We start from the raw sequence: 19,366 nt of genomic DNA, 5'->3' as shown, positions 1-19,366 counted from the left end.
TCACCTGCACTCCTTGCCCCTGGACAGCAAGGTCTTGCTGGATCAGATGCAACTGTCCCTACCTCTCTGCCACAGGGACACAATTTCAAATGCTGAAGCCATTAAAATGTCATTAAAAGATTATAAGTGTAATGCCAAAAAATTTGAAAATGAAGGCAATACAGACCAATTCCTAGAGATATGTAACTTGCAAAAACTAACTCCAGGAGAAACAGAAAGCCTGCATAGTCCTATAGCTTCCGGTAAGTATTTGCCAATTATAATAGAAAACTCCCAAAGCTTCAGTGGCTGGACACACAAAACTGACTTTCCACTCACACAGAGTCCACCTGGGATCAACAAAGGATCTCATCCAACAGAAGAAAAACAAGCTTTCTGATCTTGTGTTGTGAGGCTACCAAGTCACCAAGGGAAAGGAAATCGTCAAAGGGGCCCACCAGCTCTCCTTTGCCCTGGGCCTTAGATGACATACCTCAGTTCTACTCAAAGACTGCTGCTCAGAATTAGTCACACGACCCCAAACCAACCCAAGGGGATGGTAAATGTAGAGGGCCATAAGGATAGTCTGTGAGAACAGGCTCTGCCACGTCCTGTAACGATTAATTAAACTGAATCAGTAGTCAAAAATCTCCCCACAAAGAGAGTTCTAGGTACATATGACTTCACCAGCAAGTTCCAGCAAACATTCAGGGAAGAAATAATTGCAATCTTAAATCAATTCCCCTAGAGCATCAAGGACTGCACAGTTCGATCCATTTATTGATAGTGTAATGATGCAAATCCTGGCAAGAACTGGATTAGAAGGGAAAATCAGTCAGTACCACCCATGAAGAAAGACACTAATTATTACTACAGCAGGTGATTCCAAAGTGCTTCCTAGGTGTCTAGGACTTACTGTCCTAGAATTTTATTTATAATAACTCATTTAATCTTCACAACAACCCTAGGAGGCAGGCGCTATTACTCCATCTTATAAACGAGGAAATCAGGGTCCAGAGAATTGAAGTAATTGCCCAAAGTTAGACAGTAAGTGGTACAGCTAGAATACAATATTCCAAAAAAAATTTTTTTTAAATTTTTTTATTGAAACATATCATACATATTCGTGGGGTACAGAGTTGACTATCAGTATGCCTGTACAATATGTGATGATCAAATCAGGATAGTTGGCATATTCTTCATAACAAAATGTAAAATGTAGTTGTTTTTTTGTTTTGTTTTTTTGCCACAAAACAAGTCAATACATTTAAAAAGACTAAGATTAAGAAAATATGTTCTCTGACCACAGTCACAGAAGGAAATTTAGAAAATTCACAAATGTGGTGAACTCCTGTAGCTTTTGTTTGCCTGGAAAGTACACTATTTTCCCCTCATTTCTGAATGATAGCTTCGCTGGGTATAGTATTTTTGGCCGGCAGCTTTTTTTCTTTTAGTATTTTGAATATATCATCCCATTTTCTTCCGGCCTGTAGAGTTTCTGTTGAGAAGTCTGCTGTTAGTCTGATGGGGACTCCCTTATAGCTGACTTGACCCTTTTGCTTCTTTTAAGATCCTCTCTTTGTCTCTGAGTTCTGCTAGTTTGACTATAATGTATCTTGGAGAGGACATTTTTGGATTGAATCTGTTTGGGAATCTTCAAAGGTCTATGTCTCTCCCTATACCTGGGAAGTTTTCCATTATAATTTAGTTGAATAGGTTTTCCATGCCTTTTCCTTTCTCCTCCCCTTCTGGAACACGCATGATTTGAATGTTTGTGCACAAGAGGTTGTCTGCCAGCTCTCTTAGAGTTTTGTATTTCTAGCATCTCTTTGTTGATGTCAGGTCACATGGTAGAGCACTTGCTTCTTCTATTACTCTGGATGGGCTTTGAGGAGAGAGATGTCCTCTTCTTTTTCTGGTCTTTGCTGGTGACTCTCCTTGTGTCAATGCAGTCAAGTCTCTGGTGGGCCACCTGCACGGTGGCTATGGCTACTGCTGTGGCATCAAGCTGCTTTTGTGGCAACCATTCCTTTGGTGGTGGCTGTGGTGAGCCACCCACATGGAAGTGGTGTTTTCAGTGTTGCTCACTTGCCTGCTTCCAGGCAGAAGGGCTGGCTGCCCTCAGCTCCTGCCTAGGACCCCGGGTGTGCTCGCTTGCCTGCTTCCACATGGGGAGTGCTGCCCTCAGCTCCTGTCTAGGACCCCGGGTGTGCTCTCTTGCCTGCTTCCACGTGGGGAGTGCTGCCCTCAGCTCCTGTCTAGGACCCCCGGTGTGCTCTCTTGCCTGCTTCCAGGCAGAAGGGCTGGCTGCCCTCAGCTCCTGCCTAGGACCCTGGGTGTGCTCGCTTGCCTGCTTCCACATGGGGAGTGCTGCCCTCAGCTCCTGCCTAGGACCCCGGGTGTGCTCTCTTGCCTGCTTCCAGGCAGAAGGGCTGGCTGCCCTCAGCTCCTGCCTAGGACCCCAGGCGCTGCTCTCTTACCTGCTTCCAGGTAGAGGGGTCAGGCTCCCTAAACAAAATACTAATAAACCAAATACAACAATATGCATGGAAATAAATATCCATCACTAAGTTGTGTTTATCCCAGAAATTCAAGGTTCTTTTTATAATAGCAAATTATGGTAATTAACCACATTAATAGATGAAAAGAGAAGAATCATAGTCATCTCAATAGTTGCAGAAATGTCTGATAAAATTCACCCATTAATGATGAAAAATTCTTAGCAAATTAACAATAAATGGGGCCTCTTTAACATAGTAAAGGCAATCTGCAAAAATCCTATTGCAAATGTAGTGGTGAGATGGTGAGAGCACTCTTTTAATATCAGGAACAAGATGAAGATGCCCTGCTCTATCACCACTTTCAATTAACATCATACTAGAGATTCAAATTAGCACAGAAAAGGAAAAGCAAAACAAAGGAAAAATATAAAGTAAAAATCCAGAGTAAAAAGAATGGAAAAGAAAACATTACGCACAGAAAACATGACCGTGTGCCTAGAAATGCTAAAATAGGTGCGGGTAAATTACTAAAACTACAATAATGCTGGACATAAACATAATAAATGAAAATTGATTGAATTTCCATATAATAGCAACAAATAATTAGAAAAATGAAATCCAAACAAATTTTTAAGAACAGCATCACAAAATAAGAAGATCCTTGGAATAAATATAACAGAAGTTATACAAGACCTCTATGGAGAAAGTATAAAGTTGTATTTATATACATTAAAGGAGACCTAATAAACAGAGAGAGGTGCCATATTCATGGTTTGTAAGACCCAGTATTATAGATATTTCAATGCTAGATTCAATGCGATCCCAACTTAACCAGCTAGTTCTAAAACTCGTGAAATGCAAAGGGTAAAAAATAGCCAAGACATCCTGAACACACAATGGGAGGATCTGTGTGAGGCTGTGGTGCTGCACAGCAATGGACAAGGAGACCAGTGGGAAGGAGCAGACACCCAGAAAGATGCATAGCATTTACTACAAGGGCGTCCTTCCAGTGAATGGGGCTGGACACCTGGACTTACCTATGAAAAACAGTAAAACTGGATCTTTAATCAGTTACAAGTAGAATACATATACAGAATCCAAAATAGACAAAACTGTAAGATCTTTTGGAAGAGAACACAGCAGAGTATCTTCATGGTCATGAAAAGGAAAAGATTTTTTTTTTTTCTCCTGTGACCAGGAAAAGATTTTTTTAAATTAGGATTCAAAATGCTTTAATCATAAAAAAAGATTGATACCTAGACCATATCAAAGTTTAAAATTTCCCTTAACCAAAAGATGCCATTAAAAAGTGAAAAGACAACAAAAAGCTATTTGCAGATGTGACCCACAAAGCACTACTATTCTCAATTATAAATAACTCCTGCAAATAAATAAGAGTCGGACTATCCAATAGAAAAATTGGGAAAAGACGTCAACAGGCACTTTACAAAAAGGAAACCCAAATGATCAATAAACATGAGAAAAGGTGCTAACGGGAGAGGCAATCTAAAACAACTGAAAGCATGCTATGTGCCCTCTAGAATGAAAACATGAAAAACTTTGACAATAATGCTGAAGACATGGGCCAATAGACATTATCACACATGACTAGTGCTAGTGTGAGCTGGTATCACTCGCTTTGGAAAACAGTTTGGAATTATCCTGTAAAGCTATGTTAAGTATATGGTAAAGGTTAAAGGACATGAACATAATGGGAAATAAAACTCTCATAAAAAAAAACCAAATAGAATTTTAGAACTAAAAATATATTTAATTTCTGATATTAAAAATTTGCACTACAGGCTTACCATCAGAATAGGCATTCAAAGGAAAAGATCCGTAAACTCTGCAACAAGGCAAGAGACAATTCAACGTGATCAAAGTATGACAAACACAAGTCGAGTTTAGTGACCTGGGGAGGATAGTGTGGAGGCCTAGGAGGAGTGGGGGAGAAGGAACGAGAAAGAGAGTGGATCAGATAAGAAATCTGAAGAAATAGTGGCTGAAACTTTTCCAAATTTAATGAAAAACATAAACTCACAGGTTCAGGAAGTTCCATGAAACCTAAACAAGATAAACCTGAAGAAACAGTATGGTGAACATTTCCTACAAGCTTAAAATGGCTTAATATTAAAATCGTTTAATTATTTTAAATAAATAAATGATCTGATGATAAAAGAACCCCACCCCCCCACCATGCCAAAAATAGATTTGGTATGACACATTTTCCTGCTGTTATGAAAACTGTCTGGCACAACCATAACCAGACAGAAGCGGCAGAAAAGGCAACCTGAAGACCAGTGATTCCTCTGATGAAGGAGAGAGAGCTGAGTCCCATCTCTGATTTCCTCAGTGATGTAATCCTAACACACGCATGCACGTGCACACACACACACACACACACACACACACACACACACACACACACACACACACACACACACAGCTAGTACACAGCATTTTCTTCTTAGGCTTACTCATTCTTCCTAAATCAATTAAATATTGATTTAGAAAATTATCTTGTTTTACCAATTAAAGCAAGTATTATATAAGATATGAAGTTTCTAAACTAAAAAATCTAGTTTTATGTCTTACTATGACATAATTTTCAGAAATATACTGCAAACAAGTGAGAGGTAGGGCTTGGGTAGACATTTTCACTGTGATTTGATAATATCATAAAACACTATTTTTAAATGTTTTCCACATCTGCAAGTACTATATTTATTAAGTCTTGGAACTTCTTTTATTCCTGCTCACCTACCATAGTGTGTAGCTTGTTTTGTAAAAGAATTCAATGAGAAATTCAGTTATAAAGAGCCATTTAAAAAGTTAACTTTTCACAATACATTGGTTCATCAAATAAAGACTGCTTGTTACATGAAAAATTATTTTATCATACATAGAGCTCTCTTTCACAGTAGGCAGAAAAACACTGCATTTACTTCATCTCAGGATATTTGATGAAAAAGTAATTGTCTATTTGTCTCAAAATATGTGAATGTGTTCTATCTCAAAACTTGCAAAGGGCTTAGATTAATCCTATCATTTTAGGATGCTTTAGAAAACTCAGCTATGAGCCCTGAATACATCTCACATATCATAATTACAAACAGAAGAGATAACTCTCACCAGCAGATACACAGTTAAAGAAACACAAAGGTGCAAATGGCTTCTTCGCAGGAGTCAACAGGCCTGAGGGCCACCGCAGCTGGTGCTGCAGTGCGGAAACAGGGCCACGGTCTTCTTGAGCTCCTGGTAGCTCCAGTGCATCTGCTCCACCTCAGCCCTGTGCAGTGCCCGCGCTTGGCTCAGCTCCTGCAGGAGGTGCTCGTTGGTGCTGACCAGGGAGCTGGAGAACAACAGGGAGGTGGCCACTCGACTCTCCCCAACACATGGCTCTGCCCATCTCCTAGCCACCCTGACCCCACAGTTGGGCCAGGGTCTTCCCACCACCTAGCGATGCGCAGGTTCACTACCTGTCCCTCGGCCCCAGCTGCACCGCACGTAGGCCTGCTCAGCACCGTGGAGTGAGCAGTGCTCCAAGCGGGCAGGGGAGTGGGGACACCATCCTCGGTTCCAGCAGAGCACTGTCTCGAGAAGACAATGGCAAGCTCATGGCCAGCACAACAATGACCTAATTCTAGATAAGACCCACAGACGAACACATTCTAATTCCCAGTCAAATACAATAATAACTCTGACATAGTAACAGTGCAATAAAAAAGTTCTGACTTTTAATACTATTAGCCATTTTTATTTTAAAAGAGATTTTTTAGAAAAAAAGTATCGTTGCATTTTACCTACTTTGTCATCTCCAAACTGCCCCACTCTACCAGTCCACAATGACTCAGGGCATGTGGGGCATCACAAATATTAAACAAAGCAAGTTCACTGTGCAATTGCTGGCCCTGTTTGCATGGACCACTGAAATAGCTGCTGGTCCGTGGGGGCTCAGACTGGACAGAGTTGGCCTGAACCCCAGGGACAAGAGATTGTCAACTCCACTGTGTGTTAAGACCACAGTACGCAGCCCAGAGTCACTTCCCTGCACCCATGTGTCCCCTCCTCCTCCCCTCTGCTCTTCCCATCTAGTCTCAGCTCAAACTCATCTGTTAGGAGCCCCTTTCCCTCTGTATTATAAGCCCGTGATGGGCCCATGGGGTCTGTTGCCTTTAATCCCTCAAGGGTCAGAGCCTGGTTGCGCCTATGAGCAGACAGCACCCAAGCCGGGCAGAAGACATAGTGGCCTTGGCCTGAGGAAAGTGAGGTGGGGAAGAGGCAGTGAGAGCATGACTGTGGCAGCCTTCCCTGCTGGGGCCACAGGAGCATGACTGGGGCCACAGGACCAGGGCTCACACAGCTGCATCCGCAAAGCCCAGGGTGCCCATCCTCCCTTGTCCTCCCTTTCACGGCCGCTGGTCACCTTCCCCAAGGCCGAACTCCTCTGTGCACACAGCCTCCATCCACTTCCCAACACCTGATTCTTTAAACAGAAGCTGAGGCTCTGCCTTGATAATCCCACACTCCCACTCACGTCCTCACGCCCCCTGCACAGCCAGGGAATAAAGGTGAAATCTCATGTTTCTACGTGACCAGACATGAATGGCGGTGAGGGGAGAGTACAGGCTGCAGGAGCCACATGGCCCATGCCCCTCACAGGTCACCCCTCACAGAATGCTGCAGCAGGAAGGATCTCACTTTCACTGAGAGGGAAGCTCGAGGAAGCTCCATATCAACAGGATGACACATGTGGGTGCTGGAGACTCACCCCCCAGCTGCTCCTCTGTGGCCCCCCAGCCCTCAGCCCTCCCATGGGCTCCCAGCAGGCACCTGTGGCTTTCCTGCAGCATCTGGGTGAGCTCCTGGATCTTGTCGTAGTGTTCCAGGTGCTGCTTTAACTCCACAATCTCTCCAGACAGCCTCTTCACACTTGTTTGAAGTCCTGAAAGAGGAAAAAATGTGGCATTATTTAGTGAAACTCATTCTAGACTCAAACTGAATCTGGGTGATGAGAAAAAGAATATAGCTTAGGAAAGATCAGTTTTCAAAAAAGACTCAAAGACAGCGGTGAATGGGAAAGTCAAGGCTTGATGGAGTTTGGATGTGTTGTCCCCTCCAAAACTCATGTGCAAATTTGATCCTCAATGTGGCAGTATTGGAAACTGATTGAGTCATGGGGGTGGATCCCTCATGAATGGATTAATGCTCTCCCTGGGGGAGGGGGGATTAATGAGTGAATTCTCGCTCTATTAGTTCCCATGAGAACTCGTTGCTTAAAAAGACCCTGGCACCTTCTCTCTCTCTCTTGCTTCCTCTCGCCAGGTGATCTGCTTGCACCTGCCGGCTGCCTGCCACTTTCCTCCATGAGTAGAAGCAGCCTGAGGCCCATGCCAGACACAGCTGTCCCAGAATTGTAAGCCAAATAAACCTCTTTTCCTTATAAATTACCCTTTGCAACACAAAACAGACTAAAACAAGGCCCCAGTCTACATGCCCAATTGCTTCTACCAGGGCCCCCCTCTGGCTCCCAACCCTGGGGTTAGAGCCAGGGGTCTGCCCTCCAGACACTCCCAGGAGCCCCATCCCCGTGTGGAAGGAAGGCAGAGCAGTGACAGGGCAGGATGGCACGGCTACAGGCTCCTTCTGGAGACCTGCATGCTGTTGGGGCTTCTCCTCTACCAGGAAGCACATTCTGTCCAGAGGGGTGGGCCTGTGGCTTTGGGAAGAAGTGCTGAGAAGCCTGCGGCAGCCCACATCTAGTCCTGCACTCGTCAGTAGCAGAGCACACAGATGGGTTCCAACTTGAGAGGGGAAGAAACATAGTACTTATCGGCTCCCCAAACCCAAAAATGGGATACAAATAAACCTATATTCAGACACACGGTTGCAAAACCATTCAGTACCAGAGACAATGAGAAAGTCAGAATGGGAAGGTGACAGGCAAAGGGCTGACAACAGTACTGACAGCAGACACTTCTTACCAGCAAGCCAGCAGCAGTGGAAGGCATCCCCAGGTGTCAAGACAGATCCACATTTAAACACATTCCTCCTCGAGCACATGGCAAGAGGAATTTTGGGAAAGGGGCAGTGGCGGCATGGTTTTGGGATCCCTCAGAATCCCCACCTTAGTCAAAACACCAGGAGTAACTAGAAGGCAGAAACAAACCCCATGAACAACATCACAGCACCCCAGTGACCAGAAGCCTTGAGAGCCCAGACACAAGGGGTGGGGCACACCCCCAGCAGCCACAAGTCGTGCCTGGTATCCAAATCTGTGGTGCTGAAGCAGCAGTCAGCAGGGGGCAGTCGACAGATCCAAGGATGGGAGAGTCTCCAAGTGTCTTGTTTTCCTGGGAAACCCCAGTGGGCCAACGAGGAAAGCATGCTGACACAGGAAGCTAAATCCTTTCAGTGAGGGTGAGGCCAGGGTGTCCCTGCAGTCTGGAGGGGCTGGAGCAGAGTCAGGGTCAACAGGACCAGGGTATCAGAGAGAAGTGTGGGGGAGGGGACAGGGCCTGGAAATCTGCAAAAGGAGGCAGGCTTATTTTTCATCTGTGAGGTCAGAAAAGCTACCCTGACCTTGCCACCTAGAAATTCAGGAGAACAAATTTCACATAAAAACGGACAACAGAGAAGACTATCCCACAGTTGCTGTAAGAGCAAAGGCAAGAGCATGACAGCATCCCACAGACACCGACGGCTGCGCTGACAGATCTGAGCCCTGACCCACTGTTCTCAAACCAGCTGAAGACAAAAAGGACATGACACAAGTAGTCAAAGAGCAACCTAAGTCAGAACCAAAAATGCCAGAAAGGAGGTGGCTAAACTCAGGAAAGAATTTTGTGGAATATTCTTAAAGCAAATGTACTTCACAGGGCCTGGTTTTGCAAAGCCTTGCGGTTTCAAATATTGACCTTGTGGAGGACTGGAAATTTTCCTCAGGCTATAAAGTCTCCAGTGTAAGATAAAGATTTGTGGCACAGCAAGGTTGCTGGGTCAAGGACAGACTAGTTACTGATTGTTATGTAAAGATACTGGAAAATTGCTAGAAGAAGAAGGAATGTTTGCTGAGATCAAGTTTTTGTTAGTGGATCACTTAATTGCCTAAAGGAATGTCATCTGACTTGTTTCACTGAAAGTTACCAGCCTATATTGTTAAACTATAACCCCACCTACGTCTCTTCCTGTAACTCCCTGGTCTGGAGAATAAATGCTGGAAGAGAACCCCAATTCGGGGTTAATTTCCCAAGGAAGGGATGCCTCTCGCTTGAGCATTCCCAAGGGAAGTTAACCGCTTCAGGGCCTCTCACTGCTCAGAAGAGATGGGCTTTGAGTAATTCTTTGTGTCTCTGTCACCCAGGGGAAGTGGGATCACAAATCCATGCAGGGTGAAGCAACAAAGCAAAAGAATTTGCAATAGAAGAAAAACTTCACACTAGACGTGAGGGCTAAGCCAGAAGGAACCCCAGAGCAAGTAAGGACAGACCATCCGGACTTAGTTTTTCAACTTTATGATGGTGTGAAGGTGATAAGAATTAAGTGGGAAACTTTCTTTAATAAGAAAAAAAAGAATAAAGAACTCAACACTCAATAAAACAACCCAATAAAAACTAATGGGCAAACTCTGAGTAGACACATCCCCAAAGACAGACTTGGTCAAATGCTGCTGCTGTGGCTGTCTTTGCCTTGCCAAGGCCATGGTTAGTTGGGACAGAGGCATAAGGCCACGAGCCCTGGAATGCTCACTATCTGGCTCTAAGAAGAAGTCCTTAGACCTGAGAGGTAAGGACAGGAAAAGATGCTCAACCTGCCAGCACCCTGTGAGATGCAGTGAAAGCCTCCCAGAGACTCCACTTCACACCCAGGGATGGTCACATGGGAAACAACACACTGCCAGTACTGCCTTATTCAAAACTCAGGCATCTGAACTTGAAACACCCAATATAGTGTACAAATGGCAAAACAGAACGAAAGAAAGTGAGGAGAGGAAAATGAAAATTATCTGGATTTGGAAGAGACAGCAACCAAAGAGAGCACATCACAGACACCTATTTGGAGATAGAAGTCTGCAAGCCTGCAAGAGGCAGAGCCGACAGGCTCGCTCACCAAACTCCAGAGCACCATAACTATGGTCAAAGAAAGCCATGAGCGGTAAACCCACCAGTGACCAGGACAGATGAGGACAGAGGTGCCTCTCTCCCAGGCTTGCTTGGGATAGGCATGTGTTCCACAAACATGAGCCTAGATGACCTGCATAACCACCAAGGACAGAGGGGCGGGGATCCCACCTAGAAGCAGTACTTGCTAGTTCTGACTTCTGTTGGTAATTATTTAAAACGAAATACACCCATGGACATTTGAACACTAAAATTTCACCAAGTAATGTGATGAAATAAACCATAAACTTACCAGAGATCTGCAAATTCAGTGTAGCTGAAGCATCTGCAGTTTTTACTTCTTTTTCCATGCTGAATAAAAGGGATTTCAAGCTACTATTCTCCTCCAAAGACTTGTCTAAATGGTGTCTCAAGTCATCCTAAGGACACAGAAAATAAACGTAAAATACACAAATCAAATTCAGTAAAATGCACAGAAAATGAAAGGAAACCTCTGGATGACCACCACAGATGTTAGTTTCCTTCCACATATTATAATTTTGAATCACAAAGTGAAAAGCAATAACAGCGTTTCATAGAACACCTCCCCGCCTGAGCATGGCAGTGACCCTCAGGGGAAGGGAAGGGGCCTGGCTCCCTGAGACCCTCCACATTTCTGTGTCTCCCCCGTGAAGGGCGTGTTCCAGCGGGAGCCACAGGCCAACGCAGGGAACAGCAGCAGTGGTGGCTGGCCGAGCTCTGTCTCCTCCAGGAAGCCCATGGTCACGTGCCTGGCAGCCTCCCTGTGGGGATCCCCTTCTGTGCTGGCTCCTCCATCTGCAAGCACGCAAGAATCACACAAGCCACCCCCATCACAGGTGGTAACCACAGTGGGTTCCTTTCTATCCTTAAAGTATGAGGAAAACACCATGCGCAATGGGACAGGAAAGAGAAGAGTTGGACCAAAGTGCTGTCCGAGCCTGCAGCACTGCAGTCTTTGCCTGAGGCACCCAGCCCCTTCCACCACCAATCCGTGCCCTCAGATTACTGGTGACACATGAGCCATCCACGCGCCTTCAACTGGAGCCAGGGTCCCCGCAGACAGACCCGCAGTCTCTCCTACCCACCGCTCGCACAGGCACATCCCCAGCAGCCTGGGCCCACCTGCTTCTATCGGGGGAGAGCACCTAGGTCTACATGACACGAGCCCTAGTTTTCAGGAAACCTCTGTGTCATTCATCCTCACTGGGCATATCCACCTGCTTACAGAAACCTCAGCCTGCGTGCCCAGAGTCCCCAACATCTCGTGGAGGAAGCTGTCACTGGATGTAATGTTGTTCCTCTCAGACTGTGTGTTTTCAAATTCCTCATTTCAATGCCTCCTCCTCCAGGTGCCTCCTCTGATGAGGCCAATCCACACAACTGTCTTTCCTGCAGCGCTCTGGGGCCATACAGAAAGCTCTTGATGGTTGTATCCGACGGTTGTGTCTCTCAAGGAGGTGGTGAGCTCCGTAAGGCAGAGATCCAGATCCCAGCTCCTGATTAAGTCTAGGCCACGGTGAATGTGGACACAGCACATCTGCCCTGGAGGCTGCAGTGGAACATGAGGTTAGCAGTGGGGCCTCCAACTTGTTTCCTGGGACCTCTGACCTCAGGAAATATGACTGCCAGCTTCCACAAGAAGCATAGTCTAGGTACATGCAACCATGGACTAAGTGTCTTCACTCCACGGAATATACTCAGGCTCCACTGTGGATGCTACAGGAGTAACGGAGACATCTCCCTGGAAGGCAGCAGCCGCCGGCCCCACATAGGTCTTTTCTCTGCTCACAGTTGTCCTGGGGGCTGGCTGTGCCACGGCAGGGCTCCTCACCAGCTCCCGCTGACTGCTCCTCCTTCCCTTGGGAGGGGGTCATCCAGGGACCTCAGGGGCTGCTGGACTGTTGCGGATCACTCGCCCAGACTGGGACCTCGGGGCTGCTTCCGTGCTGTGGCCAAGGCTGCCCTTTGGGACAGAGCTGGTCAGACTGTGCACCGAAGGTGAAGGGCAGGCATCCACGGTAGCCACGCCAGATGGCATAGGCACAAAGCCAACACTGGGGCTCCATCTGTCCGGGTTCAGCTGGTCCCCAACTCACAGAGTAAGGGGCACGCCCCTCCCACCCCCCACCTCTGCCCCAAACCCCAACAGGGGCAGTCCTTTGTTTTTCATTAACAGGCCATGCAAGTTCCACGAGGTTGGGCCAACCCCGTGGCTCACTTGGGAGTGCAGCGCTGGGAGCACAGCAGCGCTTCCGCCGCGGGTTCGGATCCTATATAGGGATGACTGGTGCGCTCCTTGGCTGAGCACGGTGCGGATGACACCAAGCCAAGGGTTGTGATCCCCTTACCGGTCACAAAAAAAAGTTCCACGGGGTCGATGTTGTCCCACAAAAAGACATTTTGTGCAGCGACCATGGTCCAGGCTTGTGCTCTGGCCTTTCCAGATAGAGGAGCCATTTGCACTAACAGGATATTGTTTCAAAGCACCAGAGGCTGCCCATGACACCATTTTTCTTTTCTTTAAAGAGATGCAGATCCTCACAAGAGGCAGACAGAAACATCTGTCAGACAACCCATGGGATAGCCACTTTCAGTCCCACCTGACAACAAGGTCACTGGCATGCAGTGGGGAGGACAGGCCACTGCTAGGATGCCCACAACCCCTCCCAGTGTGGCCCTCCCCTTGAGTAGCCTGGACCAGTGGGGTTTGGCAGAAGTGAAGAAACACTGCTCTCACGTCAGGTAGCAAGGGAACATTCGAGCTCTCACTGACCACCAGCCCCAGGTTGTGAGGAAGCGGCAGACTGTGGAAAGGCTGTGTGGAGGGAGTTGAGGCCTCCGGGAGTGGGCCTGGAGAGGACTCACCCACCAGGCCTTTAGGTGAGATGGCAGCCTCAAGACACTGCCCAAGCCTGAGGCACCTGGAGGCCTAAGCTGAAGAAACCATAAGATAATGAATGTACACTGCTGTCAGTGCTCATTTTGGGGTAATCTATTATTTATTTATTTATTTTTTGACTGGAAAGGGGATTGTAACCCCTGGCTTGGTGCTGTCTGCACCATGCTCAGCTAGTGAGCGCACCAGCCATCCGTATATAGGATCCGAACCCGCGGCCTTGGGGCTACCAGCACCGCACTCTCCTGAGTGATCCATGGGGCTGGCCCTGGGGTAACCTATTATTAGCAATAAGTAACTAGCACAGAGGAGTGAAGTGACATGCCCAGTGGCCTAGCGGATGCTCCACCCTCTCCCCCAAGTGACATAACTCACACATTAGCACTGACAATGAGACCCCGCCCTCTCCCCACTCAGCTTCAAGGCCCACGCTGGCTGGCTCTGGCTGCACATGGGTGCCACCTGGTGGCCGAGGTCCCTCAGGCTCCACCAGGACAAGGCCCTGCATAGTGGGTGCAGGCAGGGCCATGGCAGGACCCTGGGATGGCCCAGCTAACCAGAACCTCCCTCTTGAATGGGCTGGGAGCCTGGGTATGGGGATAGTGGGGACAGAAGACTCTGCCTCGAGCCCAGCTTCCCTCTCCTACCCCCAGAAGGCAGCCCCAAGGCGGGTAGGCCCAGGACAACCTGTGACGCTACCATCTCCAGAACCCTGTGGCCATAGGGCCTGGGGGTGGACGAGGTCAGGCAGTACCCTTTGGGGGGCAGCCAGGGTCCTGGGACAGGGAGGGCTATGAGGCCCTGGAGGAGCAGGAGGGGATCCAGTGTTGCAGCCCTATGGCAGCATGGGGTCGAGGGGCTGCCCTGCTTGTGAGAAGTCAGAGCCACATCTTCACCTTGCCCCAAGAACAGACAGAGAGTGCGGGGGCTCGGCTCACCACGTCCTTCCGTGTGGCGCTGAGTTCTGACATTGCCTCGCTTAGCTTCACGGTATACTGCTGCTGTTGCTCAGCCAGGTGACTTTGCAAAGACTTATTTTCAAGAGTCAGGCATCTCATTTCTTCGTTCACAGTTGCTGAACTGTCCTGAGTTGCTGTAAATTCTTGAATAGATGACAAAATGTGTCTTGCTTGAGCTAGGAGTAAAAATCAAGCATTATTACAGCATTTACATTTAAAGGATGAAATAAAAACAAATATGTCCAATACATTTTGAATAACACAGATTACATGCCTCAAAAACACTGATGGGCACGGGGAGGGATGGGGGGGCATTGCACCACTGACCACCTGGCACTGGTTTCTCTGCATCAGCCATGAGCGGAGTGGAAAAGAAGAGATAGTTTTTACTCTAGAAAGAAGGTGGCCCGCCAAGGAAGGCTGCACATCTGATGGCCACGTTGGGAGTGGCTTGGCTGATGCCGAGCAGCCCCTCCTGTTGACTGTGCCTGGCCTGGGGCCTGCCCTGCTTATAGCAGACGGGCAGCTCTGGGCCTGGGACAGCTCAGGAAGCCCCTCAAGATGCAGCCCTTAACAAGAGGGTCAGGATTGGGGTGGGGGGGTTGCAGCTTCCAGAAGGAGGTGCTGAGGGGCCACAACACTGAGGAGCGTCAGAAACCTGGCACAGCTTAAGGACAGCTCAGGGTGGTGTCCAGGACCTGCTAGGGAGGAGCGAGCTGGTGAGTCCCAACTCCCTCAGGGATACTAACAGCCACACCCCAGGCTGCAGAGAAAGAGAATGTGACTGTCTGGGGACGCAGCATCTCCTGGTCTCAAAGTGTGACCTTGGATGAAGGAGACCTGCTCTCGAACCCAGTGAGCCGGTGGGAATAAACGGGTTAACCCTCTGTAGGGGAGGGAGCAGCCTTCTGGACCCCAAGTCATTTCCACTGAAAGCTCTGCAAATCCAGGGTCCTGCACACAGTCCAAAAGTTCAGAGGATAAGAGACAATGGCAGCAGCTTCTGAAGTTCTCAAAATCCCCACATGAAAACAGAATACTTAGAACCTGTGCACAGCACCTCTAGCAAAATGAGATGACATGGTACCTCTGTGAAGCCCAGAATGCCAGCAGGCAGAACCCACACCACAGGCCTGTGAGGTGCCCCCCAAGAGCCCCAGCTGCTGTGAGGGGAAGACCATCAGGGAGGGCCCAGGTAAGGGGCCACCTCACACTCATATCGGGGGACACCACACACCTAATGCTAGGACAACTTGCATGATGCCCAGGACTGAGGACCCAGAACCCAGCAGTTCAGTGCACCCCTGCACTCCTGACTCACCGAGGAACACATCGTTGTCATGCAGGGACTTGCAACCACTCCAGTACCTGTCCACCAGGTCCAGCAGTGCCTCCAAGAGCACCACCTCCTGGGCGGCCTTCTTCCCAGGCAGGGCTGCAGAGTGTGATTTGGGAGATAGCTGTGATGGAAATAAAATCGTGAAACTGGCTTTCAATGCACAAAACCAGTCGGTTGCTTTGTAAAATAAGGTTTCTAATACCAGCCACACACTTGCCCCAAATGCACCACGCCGAGAGGGGGACCAGCACTGTGAAGTCACAGCCCTGAGCTGAGCCCCACTCTCACCGCGGGGTCTATGCCAGGTGATGCTGGTCCTCAGACAAGGGAGGTCTAGATGACCACAGGATAGGCCCCACTCAAGCCCAGGCCCCATGCTGTGCCTTCCTCCCTGCCTCCCCTGCAGACAAAGAGATGGAAGATGCACAGGGATGACAGCCAACCATGTCTCAGGACACAGGGTGGCCTGGCAGCCCACTGGCTCTCTACAGTCAGCCTTCAGACGTCAGCCCGTAATCCCCAGCAACAGTCTGGGAAGCCCAACAACAGCCTGTGACAGTGGGGCCCCACACAGCCAGGACCTGATCAATAACCGCCAGCTTCCCTCACTCCTGTCGCACTTCCAGCTCGGGACCAACCCAAGAAAGTCAAACATGCCCCCATCAGCCACACAGGAGGTCCCGCCTCAAGCAAGCGCCTCCAGCTCCACAGGCCAATGGCCACCTCAGGGCTCACCTGAGCCGTCCCCTCAGTCCACTGTGAAGCATCCTGGTCCTCCATCTGCCATGTGTCTGCTAAACTCAGGGACAGCTGCCAACCTCCTTGCTCTAGCGAGTCTAAGCAGCAGCCTTTGCCCATCCAAATCTGGCTGGTCTTCATTTATGTCTACAACAGCTATGTCTCAAAGTCTCCAACCTGGCCAGCTGTCAGAGGCAATAAGGAGTCTACTATGTGGCCTCTAGCTCACTCTGAGGGTGGGAGAAATCACCACCCCTAATCAGGAGGAGTCCTGTGGAAAACCATGGAATGAACTTCCAAGATTCTCCCCTCATGACAGGCCATCGATGGCTCCCACTGGACGACTTGCGGACCCCACACTGGAGACACCAGCCCTTGCAGGTACATTTGACACCATCACCTCCCTCTGCTACAGTGCTCCCATCACAAAACACTCAACACCACGGAGGAAATGGTGTCCAGCATGGAAGCAAACCCCTAACAAAACAGAGAGGTAACAGACACTAGGGAGAAGTAAGTTTAGAAACTACAGTTAGTATTGAAAATGTAAAATATGGCATTACCAGAGCATAGCAATTGCTCGACTTTATATCCAATCACAGATAGTAAGAAGCATGACCGGTATGCCGCCATCTGCAGCTCTTTATCTCACCTCTTCGGTGCTGTTCATGCCGTGAGACCTCTGTTCTTCAGCAGCAGATGTCTCAGAGTGAGAAAAGGTCCTCTCACTCCTGCCTTCTGAGACACTCTGTCTGCTCAGACTCTCCTCAGGGCTGGAGGGCCCATTCGTCCTCTCTAAGCAGCTCAGACATTCCTGGTCCGAAGGTGCCTGGAATCTTCCACCTGGAACCCTACGCTTCCTGTACTTTTCAGGAACAGGCAAAGGATTTAATGTTTTTTGTGTAGACAAACTCGACTTCTGAGAAGAAGAAGCTGTCGAGTCCTCAATATCCATAGAGTCTGTGGTAGAAAGAGAGAACGGAGCCCTCAATGCACCAAACTCTGAGGCTCAGTGGCCAGTGTTAGTTTTAAAAAGGCATACGTGTGCATGCATGTGTACACATACATGCATTAACACATACGCTTGCATGCACACACGCAGGTGCATGCAAGCACAGGCATGTGCACGTGTGTATGCACACATACACATGCAGGTATGCACAGGTGCACGTGCACGCACATACATGCGTACATGCATCTGTACACCTACACAAGCACAGACACGCACACAGAGGGAGAGGATGAGGGAGGGAGAGAGGCCAGGGTGCCAGGTCCCCTCATGCTGGGAGGTTTTCCAATTCTTTTGTCACACAGCTGCATATGACACTCTCAGTTAACTTACTCAATTTTCCTCATCTCCGATTTTGAGAATGTAGCTACTGTCATATCCTGGGCCCACGTATTTAGAAGAAAATGTGAGTGTGTGTGTGCACACATGTCTGCACGTGTGTGCACGCACACATGCAGAGAAAACACACCTAAGGATTTATAGTCAGGATTCTAAATGTGGATGGATTATAAATTTCAATGTGTTAAACTCTTTCTTAGTCATTTTAGAGAGTTCCACAAACAAAATAAGTATAACAAGAACAGGATAAATTTCAGAGCAATAGCAAACACTGTGAAAAATATTTAACAGCTTCAAAAGGTACTGATGGGGGTTGCGTGTGATTACCTGGGTGAGGGGTGAAGTGAGCGTGGGGCCTGTACGAGCAGTAGGCCTCAGGCTCCTCCCCACAGTAATGGTTCTGATGTTGCTTCTCTGGACAGCACCCCCTGGAGCTGCTTTTCCTTTTCTCATGGCCCCTCTTTATGGAGTCCCCACACTGGTGCTGCATGGACTGAGGACTCAACAGATGTCTGGATTCTATTTTATTAAAAAACATTTTAAAAGTTTTATTTCATTGTAAGCTTCTGATAGTGCATGATATCTATAAAGTATATTTTCCTTAAATGATTAAATAAGAATAAACAACTGAGTGGGTAAATAACGCAACAGCCAACATCATGGTGAGTTCACGGTAATCATTCCACTCAGCTCTACAGATGGACAGAACAGAGTGGACACTGACATCACCCGACACCAGGACTCACGATGAAGAACAGTAACCCTGACAGCATGGCTGCAGTGCAAAGACAGACCCAGAAGTACAGTCAGGTCAACTGATAGTCAACAAATGTAATCAAAGTAATCAAATGAAGAAAAAGAGTCTTTTCAGCAAATGGCATTAGAACAACTGGATATATGTGGGGAAGGGGATCTTAACCCATTAATGCACACCACACACAAAAACTAACTAAAAAAAGTGGATTGGACACCTAGACACTGAAACTGTAAGATATCTACAGGAAAACATAGAAAAAAATCTTCATGAGCATGGGGTGGATGAAGATTTCTTTATAGGACACAAAAACACAAACCAATAAAGAAAAAAATTGATAAAGCAGATTTCACTGAAATTAAAACTTCTGCCCTTTGAAGCACTGTTAAAAATACAAAAGGCAAGACACAGAATGGGAGAAAATCTGCAGTACTTCTATCTGAGAAAGTGCTTATATTCAAAAACCCTTAAGAACTCTTACAACTCAATACCAAGAAAAGAAACAACCCATTAGGAGGTGCACAGACTTGACCAGAAGCAGCACAAGAGAAGATAAATGTGAACTAAAACCACAACAAAGTGCTGTGACACACCCACAAGAGGAGCTGGAGTAGAAAGGACCAACGATGAGAGTGTGTGTGTGTGCGAGCATCAGTGTGCGAGTGAGAGTGTGCAAGCGTGTGAGGCTAGTGCAGGCACCACTGCCACAGG

The 19,366-nt window shown here is 47.7% G+C and overlaps 1 protein-coding gene across 2 annotated transcripts in view; it reads right to left on the bottom strand.

Moving 5' to 3' along the window:
* Nucleotides 1-4,602: 4,602 nt before the first annotated feature.
* Nucleotides 4,603-19,366, bottom strand: part of CEP72 (centrosomal protein 72) — a 40,888-nt gene continuing 26,124 nt past the window's right edge. The window contains exons 6-12 of one of the 2 annotated variants that reach the window (XM_063086758.1): nt 18,229-18,420; nt 17,206-17,513; nt 15,798-15,936; nt 14,456-14,652; nt 10,893-11,019; nt 7,314-7,425; nt 4,603-5,832 (exon numbers count right to left, since the gene is read on the bottom strand). In XM_063086758.1, the coding sequence (XP_062942828.1) occupies nt 5,667-5,832; nt 7,314-7,425; nt 10,893-11,019; nt 14,456-14,652; nt 15,798-15,936; nt 17,206-17,513; nt 18,229-18,420 (1,241 nt within the window). In that variant the 3' untranslated portion in view covers nt 4,603-5,666. The remainder of the gene's footprint in view (nt 5,833-7,313; nt 7,426-10,892; nt 11,020-14,455; nt 14,653-15,797; nt 15,937-17,205; nt 17,514-18,228; nt 18,421-19,366) is intronic. The other variant, XM_063086759.1, reaches the window with a different exon arrangement.

The sequence above is a fragment of the Cynocephalus volans genome, chromosome 2, assembly GCF_027409185.1.
Source record: "Cynocephalus volans isolate mCynVol1 chromosome 2, mCynVol1.pri, whole genome shotgun sequence".
NCBI classification, from domain to species: Eukaryota; Metazoa; Chordata; class Mammalia; order Dermoptera; family Cynocephalidae; genus Cynocephalus; species Cynocephalus volans.
This window is presented reverse-complemented; position numbering and strand designations above follow the sequence as displayed.